The sequence below is a fragment of the Corvus moneduloides genome, chromosome 3 (assembly GCF_009650955.1).
Source record: "Corvus moneduloides isolate bCorMon1 chromosome 3, bCorMon1.pri, whole genome shotgun sequence".
Classification (NCBI taxonomy): domain Eukaryota; kingdom Metazoa; phylum Chordata; class Aves; order Passeriformes; family Corvidae; genus Corvus; species Corvus moneduloides.
Window position 1 is genome coordinate 29,664,469 of NC_045478.1, and position 14,698 is coordinate 29,679,166.

Consider the following 14,698-nt stretch of genomic DNA (forward strand, 5'->3'; position numbering starts at 1 on the left):
GGTCTATTCTTACTGTAACCTTAATTGGAAGATTCAAATTAACCTGTAAACTCCATTTAGATTTCATAGGCAACACAGCGGAGGGCAGGAAATGCAGAGAGGTGTGCTTACTCCTCCAAATATTTCTCTATCCCTTGTTTCTTTAAAATCCAGCATTCTTATATTTGAATATTTGAAAGGAAATGAAACTACAAATTTCTACATGATTTTTATATGCCTTACCTGTAAAATCACGAGGACACAAACACTGAAGCAAAGGTTGTTTTCTCTGTTGACTCATATCAATGCAAGTTGCTCCATCAGAACAATTATTTGGATAAATTAAACATGCGTTTTCAGCAAATTGGCAAACTTCTCCTGTCCATCCAGGTGCACAGAGGCACTAGATATAACAAACACACAAACAAACAAACAGAAAACCCAAAATGAAAATGCAATGTGAAAGTTTGTAGAATTTTCTTTGAGTCTCGTATTTTAATACCAAGTAAAAGTGTGGTAGAATGCAGAGTGTTGCATCCAGCTGAGACTATTATTCATGCCTGTATTTGCACATGGTAAAACAGTTGAGAGAGGCAGAACTCATCTACCATATCTGTTGAAAAATTGTGGGAAAAAGGGACACATGAGGTGGAGGAAATGGCGAGATAATTACTGGTTGTAAGGGATAAAAATGCCAGCAGGAACAGAAGAACTGAGTGTGTTAAAAGGATTTTAAAGGCCTAGAGATGAAGGAGAAATTGGGCAGTGATGCTAACAAAGCCTACAAGAGAAACAGTCACCAACCAGTAATCAGAAAATGTAGTACAGGGTTTCTGTTATACACGCACACCCTACCTTTTAAATAAAATAAATTAAAACGGTTTATTCAGAGGAAAGGGGAAGATGTGAAGCTTATATTAGCTTCTCAGAAGAGTCCTTTGAAACACATACAAGTGCCCTGACCAAATATAATTAACAGTAGCTTCTCTTGAATCCCATTATGAGGGCAATAAAACAGTATAGCCAACAGTAGCATGCAAGTATTTTAGAACAGTGGAATGGTGTACCAGGTTCACAATACATAAACATTTTATGTGAGTGTCCTGGGTTGCAGTGTATTCTATTACCATCCTCATGAGCTGTTGAAACCAGGTGAGGCAGTGTTTCCTTGCCTCCTCCCCCCAGACTATCTTTCTGTTAATTGCCCATCATTGTCCTGCCGCCTGACTCAGAGATAACTCCCTCCGAACTATCTTCTGTTAATGAGCCTAATCAACACTTGGCCTCATGACTCATTACCCCATTGTGAGATGCTCCACCCAAGAGGGAGGAACCAAGCATCCCATCGTGGATATAATCTGGGACTCTGAACACCAGAGAGAATGCGCTTCCCCCTGGATTTCCAGAGGACAGGAGCTACACAGCCACCATTGGACTTTCTGAGGAAGAGCAGACTCTTTTACTACAGGATCACCGCTTCAGAGAACTGCAGCCGCCATTCTACCAGACTGCTACCACCACCCTGCCTAACAGGGTGTCAGGTTGTACCTTGACTCTGTCAGTTTGATAGTGTTTTCTTTTACTTTTTTTTCCTTTTCTTTAATTTCCATTAAATTGTTATTCTGACTTGGTGCCTCCCACTGGTTTGTTTTCAAACTAGTACAGTGAGTATGTGTACATGTGACCACCAAAAGCATTGTAGTGACTCATATAAGTAACAAGAAAGTTGCCAAAGAACAAGATCAGCATAAGGCACAGAAAATAGGCAGAATATATTGCTGAATACAGAAAAAAAATACTGTAAAGGCACAAAAAGCCTCAAGGCAAGTAATACCAGGAGGAGAGTATTGTTTTTTGAAGAGCAGGGGGAGTTTTTTGTGGGGGACATAAAATATCACAAACCATCAGATATGAAGAGGAAGGACAGAGACAGAAGACAAGCTCAATTCAATAATGACTTCTCTCATCAAAGAGCTCACAAGACAGATTACCTTGACCTTGGTTGTTAAGAACCACCAGGGATCACAGCTGTCAGCACTAACTCTTCGGCATCAGTTCCACAGCATTGTGTGATCACAGAGAATTTAGAATGTAAATGTTACAGAGTAGCAGTATGTAGGTGTACTGACAATTCCTAACCATCTTAAAAACTACTAGCATTAAGTATGCTGTTTGTGAATTAATGCATACAAGTTTGTTTTAAATTTTAAAACTGGCCTGACCTCTCAGTCTTCTAAACATTCCCATTACAGTGATCTCTGATTCCCTGACATACATATTTTGTAAAAATGAACAGTACTTAGGTGGTCAAGTGAAGGCTTTAAGAGAACTGCACTGATGAGAATCCCCTACTGTGAATGTCTGCATTCAACTATTGAAACAGCAGATAGCTAAAATAATTCCAAAGTGACCTAGGTATAAGAGGAGTATGATAGCCTACAGAATTAGTGCAACTTACCTTCCAAGGCCTGGAAGAACATAGTTCTCCAGCAGCTGTATACTCATTTGTATTTTCTGCATTTTTATCCCTGCATCACTCTGTTGTGACAATACCCATCTATGTCCCTGCCATTTCCTGATTTCCTTCCCCTCAGTCTCCAGGAACACCTTTCACTGCTATGTACTGCCCTTATCCTTGATGTTATGTTTGATTAAATTTGGCACTACTAGGTAAAAGGTAAAATCAAGAAGGCATGTTTTAGGTAACTGTATCTATGGCTTTGTCTATCTTTGTTAGTCAGTACACAGTGCTTATCCCAGACAAATGTATAGAAACATGATCTATCCTGTTTGTCAATATATTTTACATTCATAGGACTCCAGAATGATTTAGGTTAAGAGAGATCCTTGAGGGTCATATAGTCCTACTCCTTCTTCAGAGCAGGTCAAATTTTAAATGCAAGCTGCTTGCTCAGGATCTTGTCTACTTCAGGTCTGAATATCTTCAAGGATGACGATTCCACAGCCTTCCTGGGCAACTTTTTGCAGTGCTTAAGTACACTCCACTACATTATGAACCATTTCTTCTTAATACTTAGCCATAATTTCCTTTGTTGCGACTTCTGCCTGTCACTCCAGTGCTGTGCACTTCTGAGAAAAATTTGGCTCTGTCCTGTTTATCATCACCCAATGAGGAGCTGAAGAAAAGGATTATATCCCCATTCAGCTTTCTATTTTCAAGGCTTAAAAAACACAGATCCTTCAGCCTTTCCTCATACATCATATGCTGCAAAGTTTTCACAATGTTGATGGCGCTCTGCTAGACTTGTTACAATTTTGTCAGTCTTATTTTTTGTTCATTGAAGTTCTACACCTCACAGAGTACTCCACAGGTAGCCTATCAAGTGCTGTGCAGTAGGGACTGATGACTTCACTTGATCTGCTCTCTATGCTTTCACTAATGCAAGCCAGTACTAGATGAAGTTACCTACACTTTATTGTGATCTGGTTACATTGGCCCACTCCTTCATCTTCCACAGATGTATCCTGTCAAGCCCTTTGGACACTTATAAATACCCTCTTTGCCTATGTTGTTCCTGGTTTGGAATTTCTCTTTCATTGATAGTATTTCATTCCTCTAAATTTTGCCACTTGGTGTGGGACTTGGGAAATTTGAAAGCAGATATTGTAAATAAAAACCAGAGCAAAGACACTGAATGTCATCCGCCTCATTCAGCAGTGGGCATACATTTTCCTTTGTCTCATTTTTTTCTGCCGCTGTACCTATACAAATGGGATTTATAAGATAGTTTCTCCTTTATGATTTTTTTCATGAGGACATGTTTGGAAATTCTCCTTGACTAGACTCAACCTTTTATCTGCCCAGTCACTAAACATTACTATTTATTGGTAAAAACTGTTTAGCCAGTATTTTCTTTCTTTACATATCTTAAGTCTATTCTGCAAGAAAGAACTTCAAATAAGTTCACTGAAGTGTAACCCTATTTACAGTGGATACATGTTAACTTAAAAAAAATGTTCTCAGAGATGGAATTGTGACTGTAGTTGTGAAAACTACATTTAATTTTCATCTAGCAAAGTCACTTTTCTGCACCTTGGATGAAATGTATTGCTGGCAAAACAGCATTCAGGAACTGAATCACTATTTCCAGACTATGCCTGAATCATTTTGAGGATAATTGAAGGACAAGTCTTAGGGATGCTTAAGCCAGCACTTTCCACAAAAATTAAGCAATTTTTTAAAGCTTAATTGTAATAATCTCCGAGCATACTGGTACAATAACCTTTCTTTTTTTTTCTTCCCGTTTTTCAATTGCCTGGTAAGAGGGCTTGCAAAATGAAGATGTTCATGTGTTAGGCTGCTTTGCCCCTGTTAAAGTACACGGAGAAAATTCAAACTCAACCCAAAATTTTGTCATTAAACTAGGTATGAATGCTTTCAATTTTTGATTTATCTTACATTATTCTGTTGTGTTGTTTATTCCTATGCTCAGATTTTCTTCTTTTCCCACCCCTCCCTGCTGCCCCCCATTCCATAAATACAATCTGAGTTATATGTACATCCTCACAGGTGTTTATATTTTCAAATTTTTCTATAGGTGTTTTTGGCATTAGGAACTGGAGTGACTGGTTTATGAGAAAAAGGCTTCAAGAACCCAGAAGATGCTGTTTGGCCAAATGACAAAAAAGAAATAGTATTTATTTTTTTCTGCACCGACGGAGCTCTGAAAATAGTTTAAATGAAGAAAATAAAATTCTGCTTACATATTTTTGTATGTAAAGTGCATTCCTAACTGAAATTCTAGAAGTCACTCACACTGGAAAAATAATAACTGCAAGAAATATATAGAGATTTAGCTCATAGCTAACAAATGTGTAGCTTCTTAGTGGATTGAGGAACTTATTTGGGGAGTACATTTTACTCCCTTATTCGAATTGATAGGTCTTAAAACTTACAATATTAATCTTTAACCTAAAATACACCCGGGCACATAATTGACTTTTAATTTTAAAAGACAAAATTAACTGGTCCTAACTTACTGTATCTGCCAAATTTACAGACGACACCAGGCTGAGCAGTGCAGCTGACACACCTGAAGTATGGGATGCCATCCAGAAGGACCTGAACAAGCTTGAGAAGTGGGTCCCTGGGAATGCACAACAAGGTTCAGCAAGGTCAAATGAAAGGTCCTACACATCGGCTGGGGGAATCCTGGTACCAAGTGGGCTGGGGGAAAGGGACTGACTGTTACAGCGGGGATACTGTAACACGCATATATCAAACCAGGAGTCCCATAGAAAAGAAATATATATGTGGACAGATAGATTCTTGGTAGATGTTTCAGGGATGTTTATTTCTCCAGCCGCATGGCCGGGGCTCTGCTCAGGAACTCCTCCAGTCATGGGACCCGAGGGTCCTTCCCACGCAGGGGAACACAAACCAACCAATGGGAAATGAGGCTGAGCAGGGGCAGGGAAACCCCATGTCTCCCCCCCAGGGCCCATCTCCCAGAGCTCCATGGCAGGGGGGGAGACCCCAACACCTCACCCGTTTTATTTTAATAAAAGGAGAATGAAAACAACTGGATAAACATAACAAGAACAGTTTCAAGACAAAACAAGCCACCCTCCTGAGTCTTTAAATGTCCAAACAGGTTCTGTGGAACATCTTAGGGCTGACAGAAGGGAGACAGAACTCTCCGGGCATGCTTTGTGGGGAAACTGAGGCAGGAGAGGGTTTAATTTCTTCCCTCCCCCTTTTCATCCCCCCCTCGGTACCGGAGAGGAATTGTAGGGAAATGGAATTGTATAGGGAAGCCATGGGGTGAAAAACGGATTAGGAATAAACTGGGGATAGGGTAAACTTAGGAAAGGGTTCATATTGGGTATAGGGTAAAAGGGGAAAGTAGGCTGTGGGTAGGGAAATTGCAGGGATGGATATTGTTTCTAATTTTGTGCATAACGGCTGCCTTTGACGGGAATACCTCTAGGCCCAGTAACATTTGCTGCTTGTAAACCCTTCTTTCCTTGCACTATATCAAATTGTACAACTTCTCCATCTCCTACACTTTGCAGGTAATTTTTAGGGTTATTCCTTTTAATGGCAGTTCTATGGATGAATAGATCTTCCCCTGTATCATCTCGTGTTATAAATCCATAGTTGTTTTTTACATTGTACCATTTCACAGTTCCTGTGATTTTCGTTGCTATAACTTGTCCTATCACGTGCTTGTGTGTTCGTCGTGGCTGCTGGTCCCGCGTGGCCGCCGCCTCGCCGACTCCGACGTCTCGGCCGGGCCCCCGCGTTGCGGCTGCTCTGCGCTCTCCGAGCGGCGCTGCTCCGGCGCGTGTCTGGGCTCTGCGCGGCCCCGCGCTGCCATCGCCGCTGGCTCCGCACCCTATGAGCGGTTCCGCTCCACAAACTCCACGCTGCTTTGAGAGCGGCCCCGTTCCGGCTCGGCACTGCGCGGCTTCTCGTGTCGCTGTGGAAACCGCTGCTTCTCCCTCTGCAGGGCTCTCCAAGCCAGTCTCTCAGAGCGATCTTCCACGCTGATGCCCGGTTCCTGGCTGCTCATGACCCACAACACCCGCAGCGCCTGCGGCATCGCTCCCTCACTCACGGCCGCGTGGCCGGGGACCCCGAGACAGGGATGGGGTCCGCGATAAGGCGCGCGCTCCCGAGGGGGCCGGGCGCATCCAGCACAGGCACCTTCGCTGGCATGGCTGCAGTCACACGCCGCAGGGATGGCAGCCGCGCGATCTTGGCCACGGGATAAGTATGATTTTCTGCTTTAGGGGTAATGGGACCATACAAATGTTCCTCAAGAGCTTCACTGATTATAAAGGATGCACGGAAAGCTTCTCTCGCTAGTCCATATTCTGTTTGATCCCTTACCTTATCCCAGATCTCGTCCCAGAAACACCCCTGACAAGTTCCAGGCGGTTCAATATCAAAAAGTAAGTCTCGAGAAATATAGAAGAACCTTTTGAAAAGCCAGATAAAAAAATGTTCTAGATCTCCCGGTTCCAATACTTTTTTGTTTTGTTGTTCAAGGATTCCTTTTACTTCTAGATACATTTTTTTTCTGTGGCTCAGAGAGCCCCATTTCCCATGATTCTTCCATAGTCCAGAGAGAATATCCAAACCAAGATGAGAAGAGAGAGGTCTAGAGTGGTTTTTTACTCACGAATTTTCCTCAGGGATTGGTGTTGTGGCCGCATTCCTCCACCAACTGACAACAGCCTGGTAGAGAGGGTCGGAGATAGTGGAGGATGAAAAGCTGAACCTGAGCTGGCAGTGTGTGCTTGCAGCCCAGATAGCCAATATTATCCTGGGCTGCATCATAAGCAGAATGACCAGCATGTCAAGGGAGGTGATTCTGCGCCTCTACTCTGCTCTGGTGACACTCCACTTGGAGTGCTGCATCTGGCTCTGGGATTATCATTACAAGAAAGACATTGACCTATAGGAGCGGGTCCTGAGGAGGGCCACGGAGGACTGGAGCAGCTTTCCTACAAAGACAGGCTGAGAGAGTTTGGGTTGTTCAACGTGGAGCAAAAAAGACTCTGGGGAGATCTCTCTGTGACATTTCATTAAAGAGGGCTGTGGAAAGATGGCTGGCTGTAAAATTAGAGGAAACTGTGAAGTTATATCCACATCCTAACAGAAGTTCGGTGTGGAAATTACAGGGTAAAATACAGTTGTTGCTCCATGGATAGAATGCAGTTGACATGCTCAAAATTTTACTCCAATCGGTGACAAAGGTATGTATGACTAGGGTCACTCAAGCTCCACCTAAACATAGAGGAATAGTATAAAACTAAGTAGAGAATGGGGGAAATGTTAGGGAAGACTCCATTCTGACTGCTGGGATCAGTTGACAGGCTGAACCTGTCTTCTCCCCTGTAGGGGTGTCTATTGGGTAAGAACTGTACTCTATCTGGGCTGAATATTTTTATCAGGGATCTCAGCTTGTCTACGTATTGCTTTGAATATGTTTTTGCAGTCAGATACTACCACTGATGATCCTTGAAACTCAGCCTTTCACAATTTTATATTAATAAAGAATGTTATTCTGTGAACTGTTGGTATGAGTCCTTCACAGGTGCTGGCAGTCACCAGCAAAGGGGAACATACTCAGATACAGTGGAAGACCCAGTGAGAGATCATAAAGTGGGAAGACTCACTGAGGGATCTCCCTTATGGTATTGGTCTGTGTCCCTGAATGAGTCAGTCAAGCCATTCTCTGATCTAGCAGGACAGCTCAGTGAAGGATACCCATAACGGGACACTGACAGACAGGTTGGGCACAAGGGTCTCAGCTTTCCTGGGGTGCTGACAGACAAACAATAAGGGCTGAGTAAATCTCCCCACACCAAGGGTTGAGGAAATCTCCCCTTTTAACATGACAAGGGCTTATAAGAAGGATTGGGACAAAACTTTTAGCAGGTTATATAGCAATAGAAGGGATAATGTTTTTAAAGTAAAAGAGGATAGATTCAGATTAGATAGGAGGAAGAAATGTGTCACAATGAGAATTGTGAAACACTGGAGTTAAGTTGCCCAGAGAGGTGGTAGATGCCTCACCTCTGGAAACACTGAAGGTCAGGCTGAATGGGACTCTGAGTAATCTGATGTACTGGAAGATGTCCCTGCTCACTGATGGGGAATTGTACTAAACGACCTTTAAAGGTCACTTTAAACCCAAACCATTCTACGATACTATGATCTCTGATATGATATGCTCCTTCATATGAAACCCTGATTTCAGGTAAAACAGTTATGGGTGTTGGCAGAAATATGTCATGGCTTGAATTAATTAATTACTTTTAATAAATATTATATTCTTTCATTTGTCAGGTGAACATATAGTAAAAGAGAAACTAGAATACTATCCATGCACATCTCGTATAGATGGGGGAAGATGAAGTTATCTTTTGTGTAGCTTGAGCAGGTGCCATCTCTCTTAACATATGACTTCATAAAATAATGAAAAATTTTAAATATTTAATTATAAATTAAAAAGGCAAATTAAGAATGTTCATTTTTGAGTTTTTGGTAGTAGATGACGAAAGGGCAAATACTGAAGAATGAAAAATAATCATCAAGAAGCTCAAGCTAGAAACTTACTGTGCAGTATGGGAAACAGCTGCCAAAGACACCACAAAATTTATACAGCAAATGGAGAATGTGTGTCTGATCTTACTGGAATTAATAAACAGGTAAAAAAATTATTATAATTTTTAATATAAAACATATAAGTGATGTGCTTCAGAAATACACAGTGTTGAGTTGGCTGAGTGAAATTTTATGGACTCTTTCTACAAACATTCTCCTCATCTCAAGGGGCCAGTCCCTTATTAGATAGGGAAGTCAGTAAAAAAGAAATTTGGGGAATTTCTGTATCTTTGAAAAGTGGTTTAAACCTGAGTGCAGGCTTGATTTTAACTTCTCAGAAGTTGCATTTAAAAATAAACCAGAACATTTCTGTTGGTTATATCTGGTCTGTTTTGCTGTTCATTTATGTTTAATTATATGCTATTCTACTATATAAATTCAGATCCATTGCATAAAGATATATGAAATTATTACATGATTAAAGTTTTATTTAAATATTTTTCATTACATTTGCTCTTCAAAAGAAGGATATTTAGTTTATTACCTGAAGATTTCTACTGTTTATTAACTTCTGTACAGCTCAGAGATAATTAGCAGCACATATGAAAGCACTAGGGTGCTTTGATGCTGTTTATTTCAATAGAATAAGAAACGCTGGAAAATACATTTTGATAAAGTCCAAATTAAATACTGAAGGGGGAAAAACCTGTTTAGGACGTTTTAAAATTTATGTGAACTCTTCTGCAAAATTACTGTTGCTGTGTGAAAGAAAATTGACTAATTAACTTGTGCAAAACTAGCCGCTAATGGAAGCATCTGACTTTGAACTACTGCTGTTTTGAACACCCAGCTGGAAGGACAAATACAGGAGAGACATCAATAGAATTAATCATAGTGGCAAAGTGGCTTCACAGAGATGAGACTATAATGTTCTCATATGGTCCGTGGGGACAAACAGTAGGAGAGACCATAGGTTTTTTTTAAAAAGGAAAATGAAAATAATCTATTTAATATGTAGTACATAAGTATAAAAGTTGCATCTGAGAGCAGTAGATTTTGCAGTGCCAATTTTCATTGCTTCTAGCATTGGTAGTATATCTGTTATAAATATTCATAATAATTTTATCACTCTAACCAACTGCTTTAGTATATAATATGCCATATATATTAAATTATATATATATATATAAATATATATTTATTTGTTTCCTTACGCCTTTTTTATACTCAGAAAACAAATGGTGATCGATACAACACAGAAGGCTTTAAAAAAGCCCTAGTGCATTTTTTTAAAAGAACTGAATTTGTTAAACAAGTTAATGTTTTCTCTCAGCTATATTGCCTTTCAGTTCTGGATACGTGACCTAGAAGTTATTTCTTCTCTCACACAATAAATACAAATGGCTTCTCTAAGAATAAGTTGGAGGCCTTCTTAGGGCTATGAGATCTAAGCAGTATGACATAGCTCCATTTTGGAGATTATTGCTAATTCTGCGTAGAGATGCTTTGCTTCTGGGTTATAAATTCAGCCAGATTTCTAGGGATAAAGTGTTATCAAAAATCGTTAGGACTGAAAGTGGATCCTCAGGGAAGAGCTTACCAAGAGGACCAGAGCAGCAGACTTTCCACAAAGGTTTTTCAGGGAGGCCTGTGAGGCTTGGCACTGCTCACTGCTCTTCTGCAAAGGTGCAAATTGATTCCCAGCCTGACAGCTGGCTGATGGGCCTGGTTCTGCACCCATAAAGGCAAACTCATCTGGAAGGGATGAGACTTGGACCTCTGTCTGCCTGATTGTAATTTCTGTACAAGTTCTGCTGAATGATGACCATATACCAGCTTGACACGGGGAAAAATCACAGGACAAAGAGAGGTTCCCTCCTCTCTCCTCCTTCCCACATCACCCCAGAAGGAATATATTAACTTCGGTGAAGACCATTTTCTGTGTTAGTATACAAGTCTCCTGCTTTGCTAGAGAACACAGTAGTCTTTGGGCAGAATATGTTTGCTGGGCTTTTTAACTTCAACAGTGTGCCCCATGGTGTTACTGATTATTAATGTATATTCATAATTTTACTTTATCAACCATAAATCCTCTTGGTAGACACTTTGTTGTTGAAATATCTCAGATCCACAATAAAGTTCCAAATGTAAAAGTCATAACTTTGTTATATGGATGTGAGAAAAAGACCAAAAGAGTACAACATTAACAACCACAGAGCCATCTGGAGGGCAAGGTTTTAGATACCAATCTTTTCTATTATATTAATTTTTCTCTCCTCTTACAGTGAATCATACTATTAGATAAACAATATTAAGCATGCATCCATATAAGAAAGCAAAATTCTGGTGACTGGGGAACAATTTCCTGAAGTGAATGCATCTGTGTACCTATTCTCATTAATTAGTGTTCCCCAGGCAAATTACTTGTCGAAGTTAAAACCATCACTTCTTTTTGCTTAGCTTCACTCTCCCTTAACAGCATGATCTACTTCCACTGCACTGTAGGAACCCTAGTCAGAAATCAGCAGCATTTCCTGTTGCTCTTTTTGAAGGCACCAGGACATCCATTGGCAATGATTCCAACATAAAATTTCACATACAAGTGTCAGTACAGCTTCTCAGAGAAATTTCAAATATTTTCTTTGAATGACCAACAGTAGGTGTAGTGGTAAAACCCAGAATGATAACAGAGATTTTTTTCTCTTTCTTTAATGCTGCTCTAGTGTGTATTTGCTTGCCAACACAGCTCTGCTGCTCAGGCAGTATGTATAATTTGTTTAGACCTTGTCTCAAGTGTAGTGCTGACAAATGGAAATGGACCTTACAATGACATTGCTTTCCCTTCATCTTTCAGCTTCAGTTTTTGTGTCTACATAATTCAATTTCTTTGTTAGCTGTAAGCACACAGCCTTGCATGAATCAGTGGTTTGTCAGGATGATGGGAGAAAGGCATGTTGACAAAATAGACTTGGATTCACTATGCAGACCATATAAGTTTAAAGATAGTTGTTTGTAGCATAATAAGGAGCTGTTAGGCAAAAAAAAAAAAAAAAAAAAAGATGAATGAGCATTTTTACACCCTGCAAGCATTTTTAATCTGCATGCCCTTCCATAGGAAGTGTATGGCAGATCACAAATGGGAGAGTGTGTAGCAACAACTGTAGAGCTGCACTTTCTTGTCCCTCAAATGCACTTCCGTAGGTAATCATAACTGCCCTGTAAATTCTGCATTTTTATACAATTTAGTGGTTTCTCCCTAGAAAGTAAAGACAGCTAGTATGCCAAAGACTTGACAGTTTTCATACCTCAACTTTCCCACTATTGTGTTTTCAAAACTGTGCTCATTTCCAGGCTTCCAAATTACAGTTCTGTTATTCTCAGAATTTGCACTGGATTAGTTTAATATGTTTTTTCAGTATCTCTGTTTTGTTTGGTTGGTTTTGATTTTGAGGGTTTTTTTTCAGTTTAATACTAATGATTCAGGAAGAAATAGGGGATCTTAAGCAGAGATTATACTTTTTGCCATTATCTAAGATACTTGCTGTGGATAAATAGATAGTAAGGTGCTTGATCCACCCTTGGGACCTAGAGGAAAGCTTCACATCAACAAGTGATTTCTCGTTTGTATGCTCTCTTTGTCGGTTTTTACTGCACAGTCTTGTGTCAGAGGCTTTACTGGCGCCATTCTAAATCACTGGTAGAACTCTACACAAACCACTCCATACCCTGAGGCCGTTAGCACGCGGCAGTAGTATGATAAGCATGAAACAAACAACAGCTCTTTCTTCCCTGTCACTTGCCTTTTGGGCATTGCTCATCTTTTCCCTGTCTTCAGGTAAAGATAAGGAAAACAGATACCTACAGCCATAAAGTGTTTAAGATAATCAGATTAAAAACAATGAGAAAATACTATCAGCTGCAAAACAAGAACACTGACTTTTCACTTATAAAATCCATTTAAGAAAAAGTTGCCATGAGAATTGAAAAATCTATTGAAAAGTGTGTCTGTGGGCAGATTTTTTAAAAATCTTTTTAAGAAGCAGGTTATCATATTGTCATAATAATGTAGCTAAATATTTTTATTGAATAAAACTGCTGAAATCTGAAATTGGTTCACACGTCAGTAATTGTATAAGTATGGTTTATGTTTAAACTGTTTTAATTTAATTGTTTTCTTAAAACAGTGCCTCCTGTCTTCTAAGTAGGTGGAGTTGTTATTATAAATTTGACAAACCAGTACAACATTAATAAAAACACTTTCCTATGGTATGGATATAAAAAAAAAGTGCTGTTATATTTTCTTCAGAATTTTAACAGTGACTATATTTACTTATAGAAGTGGTTCCAACATTGCAGCTGCAAGGCAGGAGAAATTCAACAGCACTCTTATTGCAATAATTGATAAATCAATAGTAAGGAAGAGAATTTTTCATATCAGTATTTTTTGAGAGAGGAAGGTCTGTTCATGTTCAAGAATTGTGTTTGTCACCTGTTAAAATTATATGTCCAAGATGTAATGTTTTCAGCAAAGCTCTCGATATTGTCTCTCACAGGATCCTTCTGGACCAAACATTAATAACCAGGTTACATTATGGGCAAGCAACTGGCTCACAGCTCAGGCACAAAGGGTTACAGTGAATGGGGTGACACCACACTGGTGACCTGTCCCTGGTGGGGTTCCACAGGGCTCCATCCTCTGCCCTGTGCTCTTCAACATCTTCATTAACAACTTGGACAAAGAACTTTAAGGAATATGATGTAAGTTTACTGATGTCACTAAGCTGGGGGGAGCTTTACACTCCCTCAAGGACAGAGAGGCCCTGCAGAGAGACCTTGACAAATTAGAGGGATGGGCAATCACTAGCCATATGGAGTTTAACAAGGAAAAGTGCCAGATTCTGCACCTTGCTTAACATTTTCAGGAGCAATTTAGAGAGTTAAAACAAGCAGATTTAATATTTTTTTCCCGAACTGTCAGTTGCAATGAACGTCACCACACTACAGTTTCATCATCAAAGTTTTAAGTTTGTATTAATTTTAAACTTTATGTGGAGGTAAGTAACTTGATTCTGGTTAAAATAATGGCAACAGATGATCTTAATTTAAGCAATGTATTTTTAAAGGCTGCGACACAGCTGTGATTATCATCTTTGTGGGTAATGACACTCACCGCAATTAGTTATATATTCTTTTTACTATAAAAATACCCTTCAGTTATCTTACTTGATATAGTACTAAACACGGTCTCAGTAGAAAAGTAATAAAAAAATCCATATTACCCAAGTGAATTGCCCTTGTGTTATCGATTAAAATAAATAAAACCTGTAAAAGTGTGCCACTCTTGTCTCTTAGAATAATGCATGCATTTCAAGTTCTGCTTGTCTGAAGCTTTTATAATTTGGAACACTGAATTAGTTTAACATGTATTAAATTACTTACAGTGAATCCTCCAATTATATTAAGACACAATCCTTCATTCAGACAGTTGATGCTGAGCAGCCTGCAGTAGTCAATTACTTCCTCACAGTTCTTTCCAGTGAATCCTGGCATGCAGCTGCAAATACACCAGTGTATTTTAGAGAACTTGCATTTTAAAAGTTAATTGTATTTAATTATGTTCCATAATTCTATTAAATAATG

The 14,698-nt window shown here is 39.5% G+C and overlaps 1 protein-coding gene across 3 annotated transcripts in view; it reads right to left on the bottom strand.

Annotated features, from left to right (window-relative positions):
• EYS (eyes shut homolog) overlaps positions 1-14,698 on the bottom strand; it is an 855,823-nt gene that overhangs the window by 699,218 nt on the left and 141,907 nt on the right. For 2 of the 3 annotated variants that reach the window (XM_032104713.1, XM_032104714.1), the window contains 2 exons: positions 14,498-14,612; positions 223-382 (listed from right to left, as the gene is read on the bottom strand). In XM_032104713.1, the coding sequence (XP_031960604.1) occupies positions 223-382; positions 14,498-14,612 (275 nt within the window). Of the gene's footprint in view, positions 1-222; positions 383-1,970; positions 3,493-14,497; positions 14,613-14,698 lie in introns of those variants that run through there. The other variant, XM_032104715.1, reaches the window with a different exon arrangement.